This window comes from Myotis daubentonii, chromosome 8 (genome assembly GCF_963259705.1).
Source record: "Myotis daubentonii chromosome 8, mMyoDau2.1, whole genome shotgun sequence".
Classification (NCBI taxonomy): Eukaryota; Metazoa; Chordata; class Mammalia; order Chiroptera; family Vespertilionidae; genus Myotis; species Myotis daubentonii.
In genome coordinates this window covers 45,731,499-45,758,083 of record NC_081847.1, presented here as the reverse complement: position 1 = coordinate 45,758,083, position 26,585 = coordinate 45,731,499, and the positions used below count along the sequence as shown (strand labels likewise).

The window sequence follows — 26,585 nt, the reverse complement described above, 5'->3', positions numbered from 1 at the left end:
CACCCAAGAACCACTGCCTTCACTCTCAGGCCTAATCCTCTTCCACATGTGCTGTCTCTTGAACCAGAATCACAGTCCTCAAAACGGGCAGGTTTAGGGGTGCAGAATCATCAAAATTTAATTCAACAGGGGAGAAACTAAGATGGCGGCATAGATAAACACCGGGAAATTGCCGCCTCCCACAACAATTGAAAAATACCGCAAAGGACAGAGCAGACATCATCCAGAACAACAGGAAGGCTGGCTGAGTGTAAATTCTACAACTAGAAGGAAAGAAAAGCACACTGAGAGCCAGAGAAGCTGCGGAGGTGAAGTGCAGAGGTACGGCGGCTTGCGCGCGCACAGAAAGCGGGTGGCACCTGAGGACGCGGCTGTCTTTTTGAGTCACAAGCTCCCGACTGCTCTGAACTCCGGTTCCGGGAAGTCTCTGGGGACCCAGGACTCATACGGGGAGAAGCTGCACTGTCCGGCAGCGGGCGAACTTGAGGGCAGCTTTCCCTCAGAGGTGCTTGCAGTAATTATCGGATCACTGAGACGCGGGACTCCTTAGGGCTGGGCGGAGAATCATCCATAGAGGCTTGCTCCGCCCTTTGATTCCCTGAGACCCCGCCCCACCCAGGCTGGGGCAGAGGCTTTTGCATGTGAATGTACCTAACTGCAGCCGAGCCAGGCAGACCCAGAACTTCCAAGAGAAGGCCCAAGGCCCCAGCAGCGGCTTGCATTGCTTCACAGCTGAGCCTCTTCGTGGCTCCTGCTGTGTGGCCTCAGGCAGAGGCTGAATTAGCACCTCCTTAGATCCAGGAGCCACTGCACCCAGTGGTCAGAGGGGGACCATCCAGATTGCAACTCCTCAGATCCATAAGGGACACACTCAGGGAGCAGACTCAGTGAGCACCAAAGCCCCACTGAAGCAAGTCTTGCCCCAGAAGGGTGTCTTCAGCACAGAAGTTCTCCCACTTCAGACACAGCTGATTCTCACAGCCAATTGGCCTGGAGGTCAATTCCTCCCAGTGATCCTACAACAACCAAGGCACCAAGAGTGCACCAAGAGTGTCCACCTCAGGTAACTGGGGAGGCTGAGCCACTGGGCCCTACAGGACACCTGGCACGCAGGGCCACTCTATCAACACAGGGAAGCAGCCAAAATGCGGAGACAAAGAAACAGGTCACAAATGGCAGAAATGGAGGAAAGCAAATGACTGGATATAGAGTTCAAGGCCACGTTTATAAGGTTTTTCAAGAATTTTATGGAAACCACCGATAAATTTAATGAATCCCTCAATAAGTATAGTGAGACCATGGAGGACATGAAAAAGGACCAACTAGAAATTAAGCATACACTGACTGAAATAAAGAATAATTTACAGAGATCCAACAGCAGACAAGAGGATCCCAAGAATCAAGTCAAAGATTTGAAATACAAAGAAACAAAAAATACCCAACCGAAAAAGAAAAAAGAAAAGAGATTCCAAAAATATGAAGATAGTGTAAGGAACCTCTGGGACAACTTCAAGCGTACCAACATCAGAATTATAGGGGTACCAGAAGGAGACAGAGGGCAAGATATTGAAAACCTTTTTGAAGAAATAATGACAGAAAACTTCCCCCACCTGGTGAAAGAAATGGACTTACAAGTTCAGGAAGCGCAGAGAACCCCAAACAAAAGGAATCCAAAGAGGACCACACCAAGACACATCATCATTAAAATGCCAAGAGCAAAAGATAAAGAGAGAATCTTAAAAGCAGCAAGAGAAAGACAGTCAGTTACCTACAAGGGAGTACCCATACGACTGTCAGCTGATTTCTCAATAGAAACTTTGCAGGCCAGAAGGGAGTGGCAAGAAATATTCAAAGTGATGAATAGCAAGAACCTGCAACCAAGATTACTTTATCCAGCAAAGCTATCATTCAGAATAGAAGGTCAGATAAAGAGCTTCACGGATAAGAAAAAGCTAAAGGAGTTCATCACCACCAAACCAGCATTATATGAAATGCTGAAAGGTATTCTTTAAGAAGAGGAAGAAGAAAAAGGAACTCTTACCATTTGCCACAGCATGGATGGAACTGGAGAGCGGATAAATACCACAGGATCTTACTCATTTGTGGAATATAATGAACAACATAAACTGATGAACAAGGGCTGATCCAGAGACGGAGAGGCACTGATTGGACTGTCGGGCCTTGGAGGGAAGGTAGGGGAGGGGAGGGGGAAGGGGGAAAGATCAACCAAAGGACTTATATGCAAGCATATAGGCCTAACCAATGGACACGGACAACGGGGGGGTGAGGGCATGAGCGGGGGGGGGGGGGGGGGTTAGAGGGTAACGTGGGGACAAGGACACATATGTAATATCTTAATCAATAAAAAATATATATATATATAAAAAAAATTTAATTCAACAAACATTTGAGTGCCTTCCTGGTGCTTTTTCTTTTTTTAAAAATAATAGATTTTTATTGATTTCAAAGAGAAGGAGAGAGAGAGAGAAACATCAATGATGAGAATCACAGATCAGCTGCCTTCTACACACCCTCTGAGGAGCGAGCCTGGGGCATGTGCCCTGACCGGGCATCAAACCGCAACCTGGTTCATGGGTGGACACAACCACTGTGCCACACTGGCTGGGCCTGTTGCTTTTTCATTCGTTAAGTTGGACCTTTCCCATTTATTATTTCATTCTATCTTCATAGCCATAATTTAAAATAAACAATCACATTTTATATTTATGAAGTTCAGAGGCTCAAGTTTCTTTCCACTTGTCTCTTCCATCTCCCCTTCCTTCCTGGCTGCCTCACCCTAACCAACCTCTGAACTTCCAGGCTTTCTTTAAGCTCAGCCATCCACCAGTTTCCTTAAAAACTACTATCAGCATATTTTTCCTCTATTTAAAACTTGGTAACTCCCAATTTCTCATTCAGTCAACTGCAAAATCTCCAGTCTAAGTCTGTTCTGTTGAACCATAAATCTCTTAACTCCTTCAAAATGTTCCCTTGAGCCCAGCCTGTGAGGCTCAGTTGGCTGAGCATCGTCCCATCACCGGGAGGATGAGTCCAGGTCCATGCCTGGGTTTCCAGCTCCATCCCCAGTACAGGGCGTGCAGGAAGCAGCTCAGCGATGTTTCTCCCATCCATGTCTCTCTCTCTTCTTCCTTTCTCTGAAATCAATTAAAAAATACATTTAAAAACTGTTCCCTTGACTACAATTGCCCTGTCTCCTCCTCCCACCTCCCAATGACACAACTCTGCCACTTCTAGTCTGTGCCTTCTCTTTTTTACATTCTCTCAAGAGTGCAACACACACACACACACACACACACACACACACAACCCCTAAACCTGCCCCGTACTGTTAGGCTCTGCACACTCACCTCCTCCTTGGAGCCTGATACAAATGCATGCAGGTCACACTGTGTCCTCCCTTGCCAGCCTTCCAGGCACTATCACTGTATCATTTTGGGAGAGTGTCCAGTGATAGGGACTGAGGGACCAGTCCACCACTGGTGTGAGTGCAAACCTTTTGGAAAGCGGTATGGTACATATTACAATATATATATTTATATCCTCCCCCTCCCACCCCCCACCGCCACCATGCAACAGAACATTGTAAAGTTAGTAAAAATGGCTGCACTGTAGGAATGCAATGTCAGGACTGTAAAATCAGATGAGCTGAGACAGTCACAGAACCCCAGGGCACCCTATAAAACCCAACATATTTAAGGGAGGAGGATGTAAAATGTGGGAAGTATAAAACTTATAGTAGTGGTCATCTTCTACAGTGGGGAAAGGAGGGGGAAGAGATGGGACACAGGTAACACTATAGGACAGCCGTCGCCAACCAGTGGTCTGCGAGGTCCGAAAGGTTGGCAACAGCTGGTTTAAGAAAACCTTTGGACCTGCGGTCGCCAACTGGTGGTCCACGGACCACCGGTGGTCTGTGAGGTCCGAAAGGTTGGCGACCGCTGCTGTAGGAGACCTGCGCGCTTAGAAGTGGTTCCTAGCTTTATAGGTTACTCCTAGATACACACTTGCTGCCGATAGGGGAAAGTTGGTGCACTGCAAGCCACCAAACCCCTGCCCACTGGGGACAGAGGGGACGTATGTTAGATGGCTCCAGACAAGCATATCCTGAGGAACAACCTGAGGGGCCTGGGCCGAGCGACATCAGTCATTGCCAGGGGACATGAATGATCTACAGATGCTTGGAGTGCTCCCCATAATATCTCATAAATTATTGCGTGTATAAAAACAGACCTGAGACTGCATTATAGAAGACGTGACCAATGAAATAAAGACATTCAGTACTGTACCAAGAGAGCTGCCAGGAAAACACAATCAAATTAGTAAATCTGAGAAAGCAAATGAGGTCCTCTACACTCTCAGTGAGAAGGCCTGAGCCAGGGGCATAGCTCCAGGGTGACAAGGACTCTGTCCTGGCCACCACATAGCACAAGGTGCATGGTCAGCACAGAAACGCAGTCTCACTGGGGGGTAGGGGAGGCCAGGGGATTGTCAAGGGCGGGAAAATAAAAGGACACATATGTAATACCCTTTGTAATACTTTAAGCAATAAAAAAAAAAAAAAAGAAACGCAGTCTCTTCCTTTAGTGGTCACACAGGCAACGACAGAGCCAGGCTGCTTGGGGGATACTGAAGAAAGTACGGGTGGTAAATAACGTGGGATTCACTGCCCACATTGCAGGGAAATAGCGGGTTGATTCTTTAAAAAGAAAAAAATTATAATGTATGATGTTCTCCTATCTTTCACTTTTACAAAATTGGTAATAAAGCACAATTCTTAAGCTGCTTTTCATTTTTTTATTGCTGTTAATTCAAGGAAAAAAGGTTGCATAAAATCCAATCTGTTCTAGAAATATAAGTGGCCTTTCCAGTACATAACATTTCAAATATCAAAGTATATGGTAAACATACAAATAAGGAGAAGGCAACACACCTCCTATGTACAGTACAGTATTTAAAATCATAAAATAAGCTCCATAAAGTACAACTGGCGAGTGATTCACAACGCGGTCCATACGTGGCTTATCAAAACTCTCACTTGAACAACTCAACTGTAGCTTAACAATTAATTTAATAATGTGGTCCAAAAATACCCAGATCAAATAAAATATAATTAATCAAAATAATTTCCTTTACTCAAACTTTTTCTTCTTTTTAAATTAAAGCTTTCATCTATCCCTTCATACCCGTCCCTCCCCCTTTAACCCCCACCCCTGAAATAAAGTTTCAAAATGTACATTGGTGCTATAAATAGAAATGATATCTAGGAAGCATTGGATGAAGCTTCTTTTTCTTCAAGTTTTTCCTCTTGTCTAGCAATCTGTTAGGCTTCTGAAGCAAGACCAGGTTCCTTGCTGCGCACCAATGTTGCCTTGCACAAGAGAAGCCTTTTGTGTCTGCTCTGTGCTGAGGGACAGGAACAGACCCAAACCCCTTACTCATGACCATACAGCGGCAGGTGCTCATTACCGTTGAATGCAGCAGTCCACAAACACACCCAATCTCCAGATAACCTCAGTGCACTTTAGGAAATCAAAAATTACCTGGAAGCAGTTTAGTACAGAGATTGGCTTTTAAAAAAATCTTTTTTTTTTAAACAGCAGCATTAAACTTAGTGACATGACACCGACATGATTAATACCATCTTAACACACTCCAAATTCAGTCTTTCACATTATAATCAAGCACAGTGGTAAACTGGTATAAAAGTGACTTTGCTACGAGAGACAGATTAGGAACAAATACCTGACTTTTGCAGAAATGCAGAGCTTCTGTTCAGACTGCAATAAACCACACACATTTCAACACAACAGAACACTGTAACAGTTGGTGTAGGAAAAGAAGAGATCTTCGCTCAGGTAGTGTCTCAGCAGGACACAATGGTAGACTACAAGTAAAATAGGCTGTCGACTGCCATTGCCAACACAAACACGGAGGACAGTATTCACACTAGTTTGTTCACTTTATGTCTCTCTGAGCAACAGGCTACAAAAGTATGATGAAGTAAAAAGTTGTTTGTTTGTAAGAAAAAGCTCTTTGTCCACTTCATACATCATATTTTTTCAGTTTCATATGGTTTCACTTCTTCCACTTATTTTAACTTTTATTTGGAAAACAAGTGCTGCATGTATGTATTTATGTGGTGCTGTTTATTACAAGTATACTCCCTACTTGGGGAATCTGATTTCTCCCCTATGATGAAGGTGAAACAGTTTACCCTCAATTCATGTGTAGAGCAGTTTACAGAAGTGTGGGCCAAAGCACCGTCCGCCCCATGCAGCGTGCCACTGGAACACGGGGGTGGGGGGGAGAAAGGTGTGCTTTAGGATGAAAGTGAGAAAAGCTGGGGAAGAAGCAAAGTATCTTTTTTTTCAAAACCATACGACTGTCACTAGTGTTGTAAAAAAAACAAAAAAGGTCAGATACACAGTTTTAGAAATTCAGTAAACATTACACACAGCAAGGATTCAGTGTAAAGAAAAAACCACGCATCCATTTTCCTTTTGATAGTCTGTTTGGATGTTTAACATGAATCATACAAATAAGCCTGTTGTTGAACCAGGAGACCAGAGGCTCAAAAGCAATGCATTCTCTTTTTTTGTTTTGGACATCAGTACAGGAGAAACGAAAAACCCCAACTGCATAGACATCTCAGAAATGTACAGACAAAAAAACACAAACAAAATACCTTTCCTTTCCTCCCCTCCACACCCCACCATGACTCCCCACACTTCAGTGTGTTAGGTAGGTAGGCAAGCTTTACTCGGTTCAGTCTGCAGAGTCCAACGTGTCATTAGAAGGGGGGAGGGGAGGTGCGTATCTCAGTCTGTAAGTGCCTAAAACGGGAAAGAGAACTGCTAAGTCACTGCTCACAACGCAACGCATCACAACCACTACAAGCTATCAAACGGGCATGCTCGGCAGAAGGCATCTTCCGCACTACCACGATTCCAAAACGGTCAATAAAATGACTTTCTAAAAGTAATATAAAGTTTGTGCTCTAAGTTCTACCTAAAGCTATCAAACTTCAGCTTCCTTTAAAAATGCCAAGTATATACTCCCAATTCAAGACTCTATTACTGGGTGATGTCTGGCAAAATGACAAAAGCCAAATGCAAGTGAAAGATAAGGGTTTGAGGTGTATATGGAATTTGCATTTTACTCATACTTACTTAAGAACATTTTCTTAGTTTTTTAGTGGTAATAATATTCAACTTAGTTCGAATTCCCTTACTCCCAAACCAGTGCTTAAAATATTTTGTTCCTTAAAATGCAATAGCATTTTATTTAAAACACCTACTGGGCAGGAAAAGAGCATGGGCAATACACTGAGCACAGACTGGCTAGCTATGCAGCTATACTAAAATAACAACTACAAATCTTACATGGCAGATGATTCTATTTCATCCTAGTTTCCTAATATTTAAAAATTTGCTTACTTTATGAAAGAGGATTGTAGCTTTAAAAAAAGTGCTGCAAACCAGAGATTTGACATTCTATTGGCAAATTCCCATTATATTCTTTAAAAAGTGCCTTTTTGGTTTCTTTCTTGCTTGGGAACTGAACTGCTCTGAACTTCCTGGTGCTGTATGACCTGAGTCTACACTAGGCTCTGCTGTCTGCACTTTACAACTCATCACATCCGTAAACACACACACAATGACGACTTTCAACAGGATCCCCGTGACCAGTAAGGTGGGGAGACACCGGCACACTAAAAGCAAGTCCTCTGGGAGCTCTCATGATTACCTTGTTGACTGGCCTCCATGGACGACTGCTTACACTCCTGTGCAAAGTGTCCGCTTACACCACAGTTGTAACATGAAACACTCCCATTCTTCTTGGGCCCCGAACCACTCGTGTTGGCAACTACACTGGGTGCTGCATATACGGGATAGTATCTCCCAAATCCTGCCACCTGCTGCAGGCCATAGCTGGCTTGGTTCCCCATGACGGGGTCATGCACCAGTCCATTTGCATATGGTGTCGGAGGCAGAAAGAAAGGAAGTTGGTTTCCATTGCTCTGATGTGCTTGGTTGAGGTAGCTGCCATTGCAGAGGGATGGCAGAGGGAAGAACGGGAGTCGGTACACAGGTCCTGGCATTGGGTTAGGATAATAGTAACTATTTAGCTGAAGGTTTCCATTGGTCCCACAGCTGCACCTTCGCCCACAAGAACCACAAGGACCTGAGCCCACCTGCTGCGGCGGCAACACTGTCCCATTAGCGTTCGTGTTTCCCACAGCACTGATGTAAGAGGTGCTGTCGCTCTGTGCAGTACTGTGTGTCAGAGCAGGGCTTGGGCTGGGGGCGGGGCCTGGGGTGTGGGTAGGAACCGCAGGAGGGACTGCAGACTGGGCCTGACTCATGCCGGCTCCCGCGGACTGGGTGGAGGTGGACGCTGTGCTGAGCACACTGGAATTCTGGCTGGCTAACACACTGGCAGCGAGGGGAGAGCCCGGGAGGGTGTAGGGAGCTGGTGGCTGTGCAGCTGAGAGGCCAGCTGCTGAAAGAACTACCTTCACATTGGTAGGCTGAGGGACTGTCCCTGTGTTTCCCTCAATCTGAGGCACCATTTGATTGAGTCCTACCACTTGGGATGCAGATTTGGTGATGGGGTCCGTGGCAGCACCAAGAGATCCTGGGAAACTGCCCGGATTATGGACAGGAATGAAGGCTGTGTTTGGTGATCCGATGCTCAGACTCCCAGCTGGCTGCTGAGGGACGTTCAACGGGCAGCTCTCGGAAGATCCCTGCGGCGGTGGCAGCTTCAGCCTCTGAATCGTTAGGTGCAAAGCAGGAGTACTGCTATGAGGAAGGAACGCTGATGGAAGAGGCAGAGGGGAAGCCAGCAGTTCCAGGTGCTTTTCTGATTCACCAGCAGCAGCTGCTGGTCCTAATATCCCAACAGGGGTCGCACTGGTGGACTCCCTAATTGCAGAAATAGCAACAGGACTCGGAACAAGCATGCCTATTGTTTTGCCATCAGCAGATTTGGGGGGAGGAACGACAACTTCAGACTTCTGGGCAACGTGGTGCATGACACAGTGTAAAGTTGGCATAAAAGAAATATGCTGATACTTGGGTGAGTTTAAGGGATCGTCTAAAAGGCTTCCGTTGTCGTTTCCTAAGGAAGCCATTTCCACAGGTGGCTGGACAGTGACAGCCTGGTTGACAGAGCTGTAAGTTGTAAACCTGGTTGCCAATGGATTCCCAGAATCGTCAGAATTGCTGTCTGTGTCTGAGGGAAACAAAGAGAAATACATGTTAACACAAATGTTAACTCCCATCTCTCTTGCTGGAAACAAATTTTCAGTCCACCTAAAATGAACTTTGAAGTTTGGAACCGGAGGAAACGTGTCCCCTAAGCTTCCTAACAGCCAAACTGACCATCTATTAATTTATGGCTTTCTACGAACTTTATTTAAAAAAACATAGAGATTTTTAAAAAAAATAGAGATTCTGGAAAATGTGGAGACAACAGAAAGATCAGTGGCTGCCAGGGGTGGCAGGTGGGGGAGAGAGGACTAGGAGGAACGCAGATTTTTAGGCAGTGAAACACTTTTCTGAACTACTGTAATGATAGACCATGTCATTAATCATTTATCCAAAGCCATTGAAAGTATGTCATCAAGAGTGAACTCTCAGCCCTGGCCGGTGTGGCTTAGTGGATAGAGCATCGGCCTGAACACTGGAGAGTCATGGGCTCAATCCCCTGACTGGGGGAGTGTGCGGGAGGCAACCAATCAATGTTTTTCTCTCACATCAATGTTTCTCCCCACCCCTCTAAAAAAAACAAAAAAAAAAACAATGGAAAAAATATCCTCTGGTGAGGATTAACAACAACAAAAAAAGTGAACTCTGGACTTTGGTCGATAACGCTGTATCAGTGTAGGTTCATTCTTGGTAAAAATAAACAAACTATTCTAGTGAGTTATGTTGAAAATGGGGGAGGTTATACATGTGTGGGAGGAACAGGGTAGATGGGAAATCTCTGTACTTTCCTCTCAATTTTATTGTAAATCTAAAACTGCTCTAAAAAAATAATGTCTTTAATTAAAAAAAAGTCAATGGATAAAGCAACAAAAGGTTAACTGGAGACTGAATGACACACAGTGTAAAATACAGAGATTTATTTAATATCACCTTATTACTGAGAAAAGGATTATATATTTTTAACTTTAATCAATTTTAGGCAATTCGCCTGATTTATATTCTGTATTGCCAAACCCAAAGTCTTTCTGTCTCACAAAAATAATTCCATTTCAAGGAGCCCAAATAAGACTGTATTTAACTCAAATATGTAGAGGTAGGGAATATAAGAGTTTTTTTCAGAATTCAATACATGTTCTTACTTTTATATATTTCAGTGGGGTAAAGAAAATTTAAAGCTTTTATTAGAGTCATAAAGCAAATATGCTAGAACACAGGAAGCAGGGCAGGCACGAGAGCACTGCCTCTTCCTGAGAGCAAAACGACATAGACAGAGTCAAAATTAAGCTGCACTGGTTTTTATTACTATATCATACTTATGCTTGCATACAAAAATAACTTCAATCCAGACTTCTCCTGGATTTCCTGACTTTTGGTATAAAGAGGGCAAAAGATAAAATCTAATTCACAATGTTTAAATATCATAAAGCCAGATACTGCAATAATATGTACAGAGACCATGCAATTAACATCTCTCTGCTAATAAATAAGCAGAACTGTAGTACTTAAATGTTTATATTTATTAAGACCAAAACTAGTTATACTGAGCTAAGATGTTAAAAATGTTTTTAAACAATACACTAAAAACAAATCATACAAGTCTTCCTGGAAAATGGTTAAACAGAACCTACTCAGTGACAGAATATCACGGTGTTATTAATTCAACTATGATAATTTACATCAGAGGGAAGAGATTCAATTTAGGAGTAAATGGTTCTAGCATAAATTCCCCTTAAAACTAAAGTGTTTATTGCTAAACTTTACAAAACAAAAAGTATCCAAAAATTAATAACTTATTTAGGGCAATTATATCTATATCTGTACCATCATTATAAGAACAGAATTAAAGAAACATTTAAGTCCAAAAATAAAAAAGGGCTGCAACACTTTTCAGATGGTCAATTAAATTTCTATATAAACTGTTTTTTTGTTTTTTGTTTTTTTCAAATTATAAGAAAGAGTTTATTTAGAAAGTTACAGAGGTAGTAGAAGTGAGCCAGCTGGGCTGTGTAGGCTCAGGAAACAAGTTACAGAAGCAAAAGGAGGGTGGTGCTTGGAGCTTAGGAGAGGGAAAGGTGATGGCCTGGGGGAAGAAGTGAAGGACTGAGAGGCCTGGGCATGCTCCCAAGAGAAGAGTGCATTTAAATCTTAAGTCACAGCAAATGGACCAATGATTTTAAATGGTCTTAAATGATTTTCTGGGCATTGTAAAGGCTCATCTAACTGTATAGAGATAGGTCTCATCCTTTTTTGTGTGTTGATTTTGAAAAGTAGTCTCAAAACAATACCCCATTAGGAACAATAAGAACAACAACCAAGCCACATGCTTTTCAAAGAAACCTTTTCATGCCCTTAAAATCAAGGCTTTTAAAAAAATAAATCATAGTGGATATTCACCCCCTGCAGGTTTAGAGAGTCCCAAGTAAGTTTTCATTTAGAGAAGGCTCATTTAGTCACTGATAACTGAGCCTATCCAAAAAAGGGCAAGTTCCTCTATACAGGCCACCAACTCATCCTAAAATGACAAAAAAGGGATGCTGTAAAGTAACCCAAGGGTACAGATGTACTCGCAGATCAGAAATGCAGTGTTGCTGCAGACTGTTAGAATTAAGGGGTAGAGTCCCTGCATGCGACACTTGGTATGACTTGAAAATAATTGCAAAATAAGGAGTGGCTAAATGTATGTGAGACAGCAGCACAATTGCCACCATTTCTTAGACAAGACTTGACGCTGTAACACAGACGCTAGGGTCTCAGAGAGCTGTAGCCTGCCCAAGAGAAGCCACATGTGGTTTAAATGCTGTGTTCCAAGGATCTCCAGAGATCTTTAAGTGACCTAGAGAAATAGTTTACTACTGCCCACCAGCACAGGAAACCTTATAACCAAGATGTCACCAATCAGATATCGTCACCATGTGTAAAAAATGACATCCTCATCCAACTTATACATTTTTGAGATCTCACTTCTAGAGCAGAGTGGGGACTTCTGATACTCCATTCCTTAAAAGCAACAAGAATCCTGGCAAAAACTGTCAAAATCAAATTTTTCAGAACTCTGGAGATTAACGACTTGCAGCAGTCTGAGGAGTATTTATTCAAGAAAAACAGCTGAATCTCAAGAATCGTGGCATTTTACCTTGCCTAATTCTATCTCACTTTCTCCAGCTCTGAAGTAGCTCTGTAAACTATCAGTCTTACAACTACAGTAATTATGAAAACCAGCAGCCTAGCAGCCACAAGAAGCATGGGTTTGAACCTCTCTAAAGGCCATGCCCAAAGAAATGTCACTGACTGTTTGGCAGCTTCAGTTCACTCTATGTTAACAGCCCTTTACTCACAGGGCATTGGTCACAACTAATCAGCAGCAACTATTTAACAACTTGGCTACCTGAGGCAGCATTACCAGTTAGGGCTAACAAAAGGAAAAACTTAAGAAGAAACACTGGAGAATGAGATGTCCATAGGGAGCTTTGAAACGCTTCTGATATATTCTTAGGAATCTAGAAGGTCACACTCACTGTCTAGGGCTGTATGCTTGCCCAGGAAATGCCTAAGAAGGCTTTCACTTTTGGGTGTATTTGAGCCTCTGCTTAAGGAGGAATTGAAGATATAAAACTTTCAAAAACCAAATACCAAAATGGCAGAGTGTAAATCATAAGTTATCAATAATGACAGTAAATTTAAATAGATTAAGCACTTCAAATGACAAAGATAGGCAGAATGGCTAAAAAATCATAACCCAATTATATGCTGTCTATTAGAGACACACTTTAGATTCAAAGACACAAATAGGTTTAAAGTAAAAGGATGGAAAAAGAGGTACCCTATAAACAATACCCCAAAGTGAGCTCAAGTGGCTATCTTACTATCAGATAAAAATTAAGAAAAAATTGTTATAGGGACAAAGGATATTTTATAATGATAAAAGCATCAATCCATCAGGAAGACATTAAAATTATAAATATATATGTGCATCCAATAACATATAAGTTTTTAATCTTTCTACACTAACTGTACATTTTGTTATGACTGTCTTCTATTTAATTTCATATGTAGTGAAATGTTTAAAATCAACATTGCCAGGACCTGCTAAGTCAATGGTCCATACACTCTTTATACCAATTAAATTAAAAATCAATAACGATATTTATGAGAACATAAAATTACTTATGTATGACTGATTTTAAGAGACAACACGTATTACCCTCCACTACCCCCATGTTCACTCCAAAGAGCAAACCTCTGTCTTTTTCTTCTTCACTTTCAAAACTCTCTCTTCCATCATGTCGTGGGCTAGAGGGAGAACTGTAACTCTCTGAAGATGTTTCTCCACATGTGTCATGTCCAGATCCAATGTCCAAATTCGCATCTAAAAATAATAATTCTATTTTTAAAAATCATGTTAAGTAAATTAAATTCTGAATTGAACCAGTAGAAATAAGTTACATCTGCAATTTTTTGTTTTTGTTTCAGTTTTCCTACAATTACCTAAAAAGCTGGTATCTAACCTAGGTAAAAATTCACTATTAAATCACAATTTTAATTGAAAATAATTTATAAATACATTCTTAAAACAACAAAGGCAGAGGAAAATGTCAATCTTATTGACTTTAAAAAAATCAGAGTTAAGGTTCTTTGTAGGGTCTTGTCCAATAACAGCAGCATACTGGGCCATTTTCGAAGTCTAAATATTTTAACTTCTCAGAACTTGTTGGACATTCATTCCTTAAAAGACCTCAAGAATAGAACTGATTGCCAAAAATCCCCATTCAGTTCAAATTACTATGCCTGAGTATTCAAAAGGAGTAAAATCCTATCTAGTGGACTGAGAAGCTCTTTTGAGTTCTGCCTAGAAGCCAACGTGACACCGAGGCAGTGTTGGGGGTGAAGTGCAAAAGCTGTCATGATCAATTAGCTACATCTCTTTTGAATACAGAGGCGAGATTATTGGTATACCTAGTATTGTACATTCCTGCACTGCCCCTAATTTAGGGTACTGTCCTATTCATTTCTGTAAATCCATAGTTCCTACCTTGCAACAGCATTCAACTTGCTTAGTGAATAGTTTAGTGCATAAATCCCCATAAGAGGGATTTCAGAGGGATCTTTTAGAACTATAGATGAGTGAATTATTTCCATGGCAATTTGGTAAAACCAATGAAAGGTAATAACTATTAATCACTTGGACAAAATATGTGTTAGAGAAAAGATATGGTTTGTGATGACCAAGTTAGTTGACTAAGCTGTGCCTTTTGAATGGACTAAATTTGCAGCAATTGTTAAAAGATAACCTAGCCTAGCCCAACTACAATAGTGAATAAATACTGAATAACAATAAAGTCATTAAATATTGCTAATTCCTTTTGAGTAATAAAATGCCAAACTACCACGGAAAAACTGAACAAAATCTCATGAGGCTGTAAGTGGCTGAAGAGTCATTGGGCAAGTAATGATTTTACAGAAAAGTTATCTGGAGTATACTTATCCTATATATAAAAAAAAGGCTAATATGCAAATCGACCAAAAGGCAGAATGACCAGTTGCTATGACACGCACTGACCACCAGGGGGCAGACGCTCAACACAGGAGCTGCCCCCTGGTGGTCAGTGTGCTCCCACAGGGGGAGTGCCGCTCAGCCAGAAGCCAGGCTCACAGCTGTTGAGCGCAGTGGAGGCAGGTGGATATCCCCCAAGGGGTCCCGGACTGCGAGAGGGCGCAGGCCAGGCTAAAGGCCCTTACCCACCATCCCCGCCCCCTCAGTGCACAAATGTTGTACACCGGGCCTCTAGTGTACAATAATAGGTTTTGAATTACCAGTCACAGTGAGACCAAGGGATGCACAACAACACCAATGGCTACCTGGAGACAAATTTATGTACCGTAATGGCCAAATCCTGGCATTAAATTGGACTAACAAAATTGAAAACTCTAAAACTGTGGCACATATGGAACTTCTGCATATAAATATTTCAACCAGCATATAACAAAATTAACAATTTAAGGATTAAGAGAATCAAAGATTCGACATGACAATCTCAAACCAAAAATGACAGGCTAAAAAGGAAACCAGCGGGATCAGGTGAGCTGAGATTTGCTCACTAAAACTCAGACAGTGAAACTACAGAATGTGTGTGCATGTGTGCTTTTAATGCAGCTATTTCTCAAAATGACACAATTTTAAAAATTATTTTCTTTAGATTATATAGCTAGTAAACATTCAACTCACCAAATTATCACATATTAATCTGTAGTTTTCAAAGAACTAAATACATAAATCTACACTAAACATAATTTTCTCTTTTTGAGCATCTCAAAGGTACTTAGGAATTGTGTAGAGTCTTTGGAATTTTTATGAGAAATTATGTGATACCCTATAGTCAGAAGGTGTGAAGGTGAGGATATGCCAAAGGATATTCCACAAATCGCCCTTATAAATAGAGATATAAACTTCTTTATTTGTTATCATGTCTCACAGGGTAAAAGATCATGCAAGAAGACAAAAAGCAAAAACTTACATTAGCCACTATTCTAACAATAAAAATCCTGGCTATTAGTATATATGAACAAACAGAAATTACACTTAACTGTTTAGGTACATCAGAACCACAATTAAATAAAGTCAGAGACATTTAAATCACTAAAGCCTTTTAAAAGAAATTGAGAAGTCAACCACCTCATTCTCCCCAAGCTTTTTGGTGCAGCAATCAGCAACAGAAGAGCAGGGTGGAAGAAACACGGGTGATACACTGTAACAGAGTTCTTAATAGTGTAGACAAGGTAAATCGTACATCTTTTCAGCAGAGAGAATTAATGCATGAAGTTTTAAAGCAAAAACACTGTAAAGAATACTGATGATGACCAGCACTGAGAGCTTTTGGGGAGGCAGCAACATGGAGGGGGACTGTGAGGGGTTATTTTGTTCCTTTTTGTACCTTTAGAATGTCAAACTACACTAATGTATTATTACTCAAAATAAAAGTTAAAATTTTAAATTAAAAACAAATAATACTTATCTTAAACTAGACTGGATTATTTAAAGATCTGAATAACATACAAATCAGAAGGACCCAATATTTTCAGTTTCAATCTAGTACCCACATTTTATGATATGCATGATTGTTCCATAAAAAAAGAAATCAAAATATATCATGAGTTCACTGAATGCTTTAGGTAATTCCTTGATACCTTAATATTTTAAGGAGAAATAAACAAGAGTTTTTCATAAGTTGGAGACAGCAAACATCTGAGCTACATTTGACATCAATGAGACAAGTTGTACAAAGTATATTTTATTTATAATCATGCTCTATAACTGTAAGTATATATGAATCAGTGACATGTATATACAAGATAAAACAGACAGAATAAGGTTTATCTTAAACATCCTGAAGTTGTACTTTCATAATATTTGAAAACAGAGAAAGAAATTGGAACTTGAGATATTATTAAAAAGTTCTTAATAAACTTTATAGCACATGTGTTTTCTTTTAACTTAGACTAGTGAAAAGGAACTAAATTATTGAACACCCATGTACTCGGTGCTAGCTAAATGCTTTCACAATACATTTTTTACAATCTGGTAAAGTAGGCATTATTCCTGTTTTACAAATGAGAAAACTAAGGCTTCAGAGAGGCCACACATTTAAGAAAGCGGTGGAGTACAAGATTCAAACGCGTATCTGTCTGAGATTAAAATCCACACATTTCTCCTCTGAAAATATGAAGCTAAAAAGGAGAGAAGTGTCACAAACTTCTTTGGTGAGCACCAGTTCCCAAATTATGTGAGACAAGAGAGTGATCTTGTGAGGGTGGTATATATAAGGTGGGGCAAAAGTAGGTTTACAGTTGTGAGTAAAACAGTTTTTCTTGTATTATTTACTTATTATTTTTCCATACAAACAACTGTAAATCTCCTTTTGCCCACCCCTGTATTTGACAAGAGTTTTAACTGGAAAATGACCTGATTTATTGTATATGCTTTAGAAGACAAAATGGTGGCAGTGTAGAAAAAAAACTTGAAGGAGGCAAGAACAGACAGGGAGACCTGGCAAAAGCTATTTCCAATCATCCATTGGCAGAGACCTTTTGTCTTATTTCAGCTTTTTCCTCCTCCTTTTAGCTGCCATCACCACAGGAAACATCAAAATGTTAAAATATACTCCTAAACAACATGGTTTTTTCCCCCCATGCTATTTCTACCCCAACCCCCCCAACAAAGACAGCTCAGTTAATTTATTCAATGAGTTGGTCTGATGATTTTATAGTCAAAATTAACCATATTCCTTTTATTCAATCTTTCTAAACAAATATCTAGTTAAAAAACACTCCATTAAAAATATTCTGGTTATTTATGTTGCATCACACCTTAATGTAGTAACATTTGAATAACACCTCAATTTTAAATCCTTATTTGTGCGATCAATCCAGTATTAGGTACACAAATGCACAAAACATTCTCCTAGTAGTCTGTGGGCTTGTATTCTTTTTTATCTTTACTATTAATAGTAAAGGTAAACTAACACAGAAAAATTATCAATGAACCAGCAGATGGGACATCTCTCAGTCAAATGAACACATAACCTTTCATGCAAAAATAAAGGGACCTTAAAATAACAATGGGTAAACGAAAACCACACAAATCTAGTACAATAAGAATGAGGGTCTGAATTCCTCTAAAGTACCATAAACTCTCAGGACAGTTATTAAACATGAAAAAGTGAATAGATTCTAAAAATGACTTTCTATAAGAATGGGTCCCAGTTGCCAGGAGGGTGGGAAAGGCCTGCCAGGTCTCCTGGACCTCTCCTCTGGAGCAGGGACCAGCTTGAGATGGTAACAGGTGAGGAGGCTGCTGGCAGCAGAGGAGAGAAGAGCTGGGTCAGCAGAACTGTAGTAAACTCCATGGACAAGTCATAAATCCTACATGAATGCCATTAATTAATACTTCAGAACTGTTTAATTCAGACACTGCTATTCACATCGACGCAGGATAAAAGCATGTCAGGATTTGACATAACAGCTCAATTCCTACTACAAAAGGTATACTAAAGACATTTCAGCGACGGGTATTTGAAATAAGTACATTCTTACCTTTCACAGAACCACCCTGGGCATGCTGAGGCGTGGAGAGTCTAATACCATTTATTCTACTATTCAATCTGTTGTCAGTTTTCTTAATTTTCTCTCTAAACCAAAAGTATACAAGTTACCAACAGTTTTATAAGGTTCTGCAGAGAACACATTAAGAACAATAGTATTACTAAAATTCCCCTTATTTTTATAATTAAAACTTTTTTTAGTAAGGTATACTCTAAAAGCAAGATTTGATGTACAGTTCTGAGAGTTTTGCCCCTCCAAACTGAATATAATATTTGACAAGAGCTTTATTTTTATCACTTGCATATGTTGATTATTCTGCACTAAAAAATAAAGCCTAGAGGTAAAAATATAAAGAAAACTAATGGAAAGATACTACTTATACTACATAAATTAAATGTGCCCAAAATCAAATGCTGTATGTTGCCCCTTCTTACCAATTTCTATTACTGGAGACATTAAATTGAACCTACTTTTCTATTTGTGGCTTTCCTTTCTTCTTATTTATTGAAGATAAGCTTCGTTTTTCACTTGAATGCTAGTGGAGAGAATAGAAAGAAATCAGACTAAAGTTAACACCTCACTTTGGAAGGTATCCTCTTATTCTGCTATCAAGATTAAAATGATACATTCCCAGTTGTATATTCTAATAGATTTTTATTTTTCAACTTATTTTTGAAGTTACCTACCAGAACCACTAAAATTTTTATAATCCCCGACAAATACTTAATATTGTTAATCATGAGAAGAAAAGTATCTATTTAGTATTTTGCTTTAAAAATGGACTTGAATTTTCTTGACTACATAAAACACAATCAAGTGACTGTACTTGCTATAGGTTTACTTAGTATTTTCTTAAAGTTCAGGTTGGTAAAACTGCAATACACAATTTTTTCAACTAACAAGAAAAGGTGTGCAGGCACTGAAATGAAGGCAGAACAAGTTTAAACAATATACTCTGAAAACAGGCCATAAAGTAAGTATGATTAAGACAGTGGTTCTCAACCTTCTGGCCCTTTAAATATAGTTCCTCATGTTGTGACCCAACCATAAAATTATTTTCGTTGCTACTTCATAACTGTAATGTTGCTACTGTTATGAATTGTAATGTAAATATCTGATATGCAGGATGGTTTTAGGTGACCCTGTGAAAGGGTCGTTCGACCGCCAAAGGGGTCGTGACCCACGGTTGAGAACCGCTGGATTAAGATAACATACACTTTCTCAAAATATGCTTTAATGCTTTAGTTCATAAAAAAAAAAATATTCCAGTAAAGGTTAACATTTGAATCTGAGTATTGTCCAAAAATGAAAATCTGGTTAACAAATCTATTCTTTAGAGAGAAAGTGGTCCTCTCCAGGACTACAACAGCAAGCACTCTCCCTGCACCTGGGGTGCCATAGTACCTGAACACTCTTGAGAGCCCTGTGCTTTCTGATCCTACCATACCCTAAGGGAGTGAGTATGTCCTCATTATACTCAGGAGGGCCAGCAACTGGCCCAACTACTCAAGAGGGGAGGTCAGTTTCAACATTCACATCACCAGTAGCAATATAGTGACAGAAATGTGAATTAATTCTTTCAGAAGCAAAAAAATTGGTATAACAATATAATGTTATCACTAGTTAGAATCAATGTTTTAGGCATCATATTAAAATGTATTAATTTTTTGAGCAATAAAAGTAATCTAAATAAACTTTTTCAGGTCTCAGAAGAGCTTAGATCATATAAGCCAATTAAATTTGAAGTTTAACACAAACATTCCTTCAGTCATCCTTACCAGATATACTCTCTGACATAATAATGCTTACAGAACTCGATTCTTACTGAGTAGCAATGCTTTAACCATATGGCATGAAGACAAAACAAAGCCCTCATAAATACCTGGTCAGCTAAGGCCGCACAGTGCTCTGGGTGCTGAATCATAGTGCAGCTTTGGCTCCTCCAGTCCACAATGCCATTCTCTTCAGAATACTGCACGGACAGCCCATCCAATGGAGAACAACTTGTACCAACGGTGCTATCAAAAGGAAAGTTTATACAAATATGAATATCTGTTCTCAATAATCTAACCTACTATATCATACAATGAGGAAGCTATAGTAACACTTTCTTTACTATATACAGAATACACTACAGGAAACAAGTATATTATGAGAATAAACCAGTACACAGCTATGTTACCTATTTAAAAATAAACCCCTGTCTCTAAGGAGATTAACAACAGTTGTGGAAGAGAAACCAAGACGGCGGCATATGTAAACATCGGAAATTGCTGCCTCGCACAACCACTTCAAAAATACAACTAAAAGACAAAACGGACATCATCCAGAACCACAGGAAGGCTTGCCGAGTGGAAATTCTACAACTAGAAAGAAAGAGAAAAGCACACTGAGACTCAGAGGAGGTGCAGTATGGAAGTAAAGTGCAAAGGTATAGAGGCGCACACAGAAAGGGCTGGCACTGAGGACACGGTTGTCTTTTTCAATCGGGAGGGAATCTCAAGCTCCCGACTGCTCTGAACTCCAGTTCCGGGTGAGTCTCTGGGGACCCAGACTCATATGGGGAGAAACTAGACTGTCTGGCATCAGGCAGAACTCGAGGGCGGCTTTCTCTCAGAGGTGCTTGCAGCGATTACTGCGGAACAGTGAGACCCGGAGCCTCTTAGGGCAGGGCTGAGGATCAGCCATAGCTGTTTGCTCCGCCCTGTTGATTCACTGAGACCCCACCCCACCAAAGCTGTGGCAGAGGCTTCTGCATATGAATACCCTGGCCCTTTGCAATCTAAAACTACCTAACTAACTGCAGCTGGGTCAGAGAGACCCAGAACATCCAAGAGAAGGCCCAAGGTCCCACAGCAGCTTTGCACTGCTTCACAGCTGGGCCTCATCTAGGCACCTCCAAATTCCAAACAAAGAAGAGGAATCTGCAGATCTCTCCGTAGCTCCTGATGGGTAGGCTCAGGAAGAGGCTAAATTACCACCTCCTTAGAGATCCAAGAGCCAGTGTACCCAGTGGTCAGAGTGGACCACCCAGATTATAACTCCTCAGATCCATAAGGGACACACTCAGGGGGTAGACTCAGTGAGCACCAAAGCCCCACTGAAGCAAGTCTTGCCCCAGAAGGGTATCTCTAGCACAGAAGTTCTCCCACCATAACCACAGCTGATTCTCACAGCCAATTGGCCTGGAGGTCAATTCCTCCCAGTGATACCTACAACAATCAAGGCTTAACTACAACAAGACTGCACAAAGCCCACAAAGGGGTATACCAAGAGTGTCCACCTCAGGTAATTGGGGAGGCTAAGCCACTGGGCCCTATAGGACACCTAGCACACAAAGCCACTATACCAACACAGGGAAGCAGCCAAAATGCAGAGACAAAGAAACAGGTCACGAATGACAGACATGGAGGAAAGCAAACTACAGGATATAAAGTTCAGAACCACACTTATAAGGTTTTTCAAGAATTTTCTAGAAACCGCCGATAAATTTAGTGAGACCCTCGAGGATATGAAAAAGGACCAACTAGAAATTAAGCATACACTGAGTGCTGAAGTGAAATACTCAGGTGCGGAGTGCTCGCACGGAGCGGGCTGGCGGCAGAGGGCGAGGTTGTTGTTTTCAATCGGGAGGGAGTTTCAGACTCTGAGCTCCAGATCCGGGTGAGTCTTTAGGGACCCTGACTCAAACGGGAGAAGCGGGACTGTCTGGCTTCGGTCGGAACTCGAAGGCAGCTTTCTCTCCGAGGTTTGCTGCGGTTGCTGGGACTCTGAGAGGCAGAGCCTCTTTGGACAGGACTGAGAGCAGCCATAACTGCTTGTTCCACTCGCCTTGTAGATCCCCAGGGACCCGCCCCGCCCAAAGCCCTGAGCAGAGCCATTTGCCAGATAGCCTCAGGCAAAGGCTAGATTAGCACTGCTCTAGAGATCCAGCACAGAAGCTCTCCCACTGCAGACACAGCTGACTCTCATAGCCAGTTAGCCTGGAGGTCAAATCACCCCTGGTATTGCCGACAATCAAGGCTTAACTACAACAAGACTGCCCACAAAGATCAGTAGGGGGTGCACCAAGAAAAGATAAAAAAATGCAGAGACAAAGAAACAGGATGCAAATGTCAGAAATGGAAGATATAGAGCTCAAAACCACACTTTTAAGGTCTCTCAAGAACTGTCTAGAAGCTGCCGATAAACTTAGTAAGGCCCTCGAAAAGACTGGTGAGACCGCCGATAAATGTAGTGAGATCCTCAAGAAATCTAATGAGACCCTCGATGTTGTGATAAAGAACCAACTAGAAATTAAGCATACACTGACTGAAATAAAGAATATTATGCAGACACCCAACAGCAGACCAGAGGAGCGCAAGAATCAAGTCAAAGATTTGAAATGCGAAGAAGCAAAAAACACCCAACCAGAAAACCAAAATGAAAAAAGAATCTGAAAATACGAAGATAGTGTAAGGAGCCTCTGGGACAGCTTCAAGCGTACCAACATCCGAATTATAGGGGTGCCAGAAGAAGAGAGAGAGCAAGATATTGAAAACCTATTTGAAGAAATAATGACAGAAAACTTCCCCCACCTGGTGAAAGAAATAGACTTACAGGTCCAAGAAGCGCAGAGAACCCCAAACAAAAGGAATCCAAAGAGGACCACACCAAGACAGATCATAATTAAAATGCCAAGAGCAAAAGACAAAGAGAGAATCTTAAAAGCAGCAAGAGAAAAACAGTTAGTTACCTACAAGGTAAACCAAAGGTATCAACAGTTAGTTACCCATACAACTGTCAGCTGATTTCTCAATAGAAACTATGCAGGCCAGAAGGGAGTGACAAGAAATATTCAAAGTGATGAATAGCAAGAACCTACAACCAAGATTACTTTACCCAGCAAAGCTATCATTCAGAATTGAAGGTCAGATAAAGAGCTTCACAGATAAGAAAAAGCTAAAGGAGTTCACCACCACCAAACCAGTATTATATGAAATGCTGAAAGGTATCCTTTAAGAAGAGGAAGAAGAAGAAAAGGTAAAGATAAAAACTATGAACAACAAATACATATCTATCAACAAGTGAATCTAAAAATCAAGTGAATAAATAATTTGATGAACAGAATAAACTGGTGAATATAATAGAATCAGGGGCATAGAAAGGGAGTGGACAGACAATTCTCAGGAGGGAAGTGTGTGGGGGGGTGCGGGAAGAGACTGGACAAAAATCGAACACCTATGGATGAGGACAGTGGGTGGGGGGGGGGGTAAGGGCAGAGCGTGGGGTGGGATCCAGGTGGAGGGGAGCTATGGGGGGGAAAAAGAGGAACTGTAATAATCTGAACAATAAAGATTTTAAAAAATATAGCAGCTGTGTATTGTCTTTAGACTCTGTGCAATGGCCATCCTATACCCCTTATAGTTGGAGTGTAACCCCAATCTTGAGAGAATCACTAAGTACTACATACATCTAAGGCATGAGAAGGGATAGGATAATATGACTGAAAAGGAACAGACAATAGAAATAGACACAAAGAGAATCCAGAATGAAGTTACTGTGGGTGGATTTTTAAGCAATAGTGCTTAACAGGATCAATGATTACAAGAATATTGAGAAATATAAAAAAGAACCAAATTTAAATTCTAGAACTGTAAAATGAAATAAAATTAAGAAATGAATGGATAGATAGATGAAAAAAATCAGTGAAGAGGAAATATGGTCAGAAAATAGACTGGAGCACTAAGAGGGAAAAAATATGGAAAATGCAAAAAAAGTTTAAGAGACATGGGACATGGTGAAAAGTCTAACATAGGTACTCCAAGTCTTAGAAGAGGGAGAAAGAGAATAGGGAAGAAGTAATATCTGCAGAGACAATGGCTCGGACTTCTCTAAAACCTAAGGTATCAAGCTTCAAACTCATGAAGCAAAATTCATTCAAAGAAAGCTACAAACATATTGTAGAAACACTACTGAAAACCAGACAATGAGAAAAATCTAAAAAGAGCTAGAAAATGCCCACAAACTTCCAAAGAGCAACTATAAGATTAAACAATGGATGCCAGCTGTCTTAAATTTGAGTTTCCCCTAAAAAAACAGAATCTAGAATTTCATAGTTAATCTGGGGGGTGATCCCAGGAAATAGGATCAAGGAATGGGTGAATGAAGTAGGAGAGGAAGAAAAACCAATGTGAGGGGGTCCATTACTGAGGGTGCCACTATAAACAATAGCAGCTTAAACCAGCTGCGACCTCTCAGAGTTATCTACCCAAAGGACAGGAAGCTGGATCTCCCCCATCAGTTGACAACTGACCCCACCCCCCAGGCAAATTAACTTGTACTTCTTGAGGGCCAAGCAAGGCCCAAAGAATCTGCGTAAGCCCTGGGGCAGAAGGTGGAAAATCTTGTGGTATGGGCTTGTGGTGGGACAACAGTAATGTGAAGGGAGTCAGAAATAGTATAAATGACTGACTTTATGTAATTTGCAGAAGAAATCAGAGCTGGGCTAAGGGGATATAATGTAAGGGACCAAAGGCATTAGACTGGAAGACAGTAAAACTAAAGGTATACCTCAGAGATATTGTTGGTTCCAGACCACAGCCATAAAGCAAGTATCACAATAAAGCAGGTCAAATTTTTTGGTTTCCCAGTACATATAAAAGTTATGTTTACACTATACTGTAGTCTATTAAGTGTGCAATAAATAGCATTATGTATAAAAACACAATGTGCATCCTTAATTAAAAAATACTTTATTGTTAAAAAATGCTAACCACCATCTGAGCCTTCAGCAAGCTAAAATCTTTATGGTGGTGGAGGGTTATACCTTCAATTTGTACATGACACATTATCTGTGAAGTGCAATAAAATGAGGTAGAGTTTCAAAGTGCTAGCAGAAAATAATTGCCAACCTAGAATTTTATACCCAGGAAAAATGTACATCAAAAATAAAGGCAAAATAAATATTTTTTACAGATAAAAACAAAGTGAGTTCACCACTGGCAGATATGATTATAGGAAATAACTCAAGGTTTCTTCAATTAGATGGAAAATGAACAGTGATGGGTAACTAGACACACAGGAAGGAATGAAGAACAATGGAAAGGTCAATGCTAAATAAATAAAAAAAGGTTTCATAAGGTTTAAAATATAGACAGAATTAAAATACATGACTGCTATAGTTTGTAAGTTGGGAGAAGATAAGTGAAGTAACTGGAGATCTTCACATGGTATGTGGTACAAGTACAACAAATATCACATCTTTATAAGTTAAAGATGTACAATATAATCTCCAGGATAACCAACCACTAGCATAATTGAAAAAGAATGTATAATGATCAAGGCTAATAAAAGTAAAAAGAATTAAAAAAAAAAAAAGGAGGAAAGGAGAAAACAGAGAAAATACACAACAAATAAAAAGCAAATAATAAAATGGTAGAATTATAGCCAACTATTTATCAGTAATTAAAGTAAATGAGACACTGATTTAAAATGCACAGACATCTCTCCTTTTAGGAATTAGATACTTACTTCACTGTGGGACTCTTCCCGGTGTGTTTCTTATGTATTATGGTGTGCTGTAATACATCTAGAGTGGAGGAAAAAAATTTGTTATACTAAAGGCTTCTGCAAAAGTCCAACAGGATCATGCAACTAATTTATGTGATATTAACATTGTCGACAGACCTTACAGAGTGCTTTTCAGAGGAAATTCCTTAAAGAATAAATTTTTCAAAAGATACAATAAATGACTGAATTTCCTTAACTATCCTCCAAAACTATGAACATTTACTAGGAGCATGCCACTGCAAAACTATAACATTCAATTTTAAGCTCCTTTTTTAAACAATTAAAAAAGTGAAGTGCCTCAAATATTAAAAATATAGATCTATTAATATAACACACACCCATGTACCCACATCTCAGATGTCTCTATGCCTCTTTTTATTAAGAAACAAAATATCACAGAAGCAACTGAAGGCCTTCTTCCATTCAACTCCCTCTCTCTACCGAGGTGAACTAGTGAAAATATTTCAGTGACTGCTTTTTATTTTAACTACCCATATATGTATTGACAAACGCATTCGGTGGTTTTACATGTTTGAATATAATTGTTTTAAATGTCATCTAGCATGAATATGAGTATGTCACAATTTACTTATAACTTTATTAACATTTAAAGCATTTGTGTTAATATCCATTTCCTATTACACATAATGGTACCTTGAGAACCTCAGTCCCTGTCCCCTGACACAGGGACAATTTTCACAGAAG

At 40.2% G+C, this 26,585-nt stretch overlaps 1 protein-coding gene across 4 annotated transcripts in view; it reads right to left on the bottom strand.

The window, feature by feature from the left end:
* Positions 1-4,801: 4,801 nt before the first annotated feature.
* ZCCHC2 (zinc finger CCHC-type containing 2) overlaps positions 4,802-26,585 on the bottom strand; it is a 62,765-nt gene continuing 40,981 nt past the window's right edge. For 2 of the 4 annotated variants that reach the window (XM_059706269.1, XM_059706266.1), the window contains 7 exons: positions 25,842-25,899; positions 20,212-20,347; positions 18,800-18,864; positions 18,321-18,415; positions 13,435-13,599; positions 7,768-9,258; positions 4,802-6,854 (listed from right to left, as the gene is read on the bottom strand). In XM_059706269.1, the coding sequence (XP_059562252.1) occupies positions 6,787-6,854; positions 7,768-9,258; positions 13,435-13,599; positions 18,321-18,415; positions 18,800-18,864; positions 20,212-20,347; positions 25,842-25,899 (2,078 nt within the window). In that variant the 3' untranslated portion in view covers positions 4,802-6,786. The remainder of the gene's footprint in view (positions 6,855-7,767; positions 9,259-13,434; positions 13,600-18,320; positions 18,416-18,799; positions 18,865-20,211; positions 20,348-25,841; positions 25,900-26,585) is intronic. The other 2 variants (XM_059706267.1, XM_059706268.1) reach the window with 2 other exon arrangements.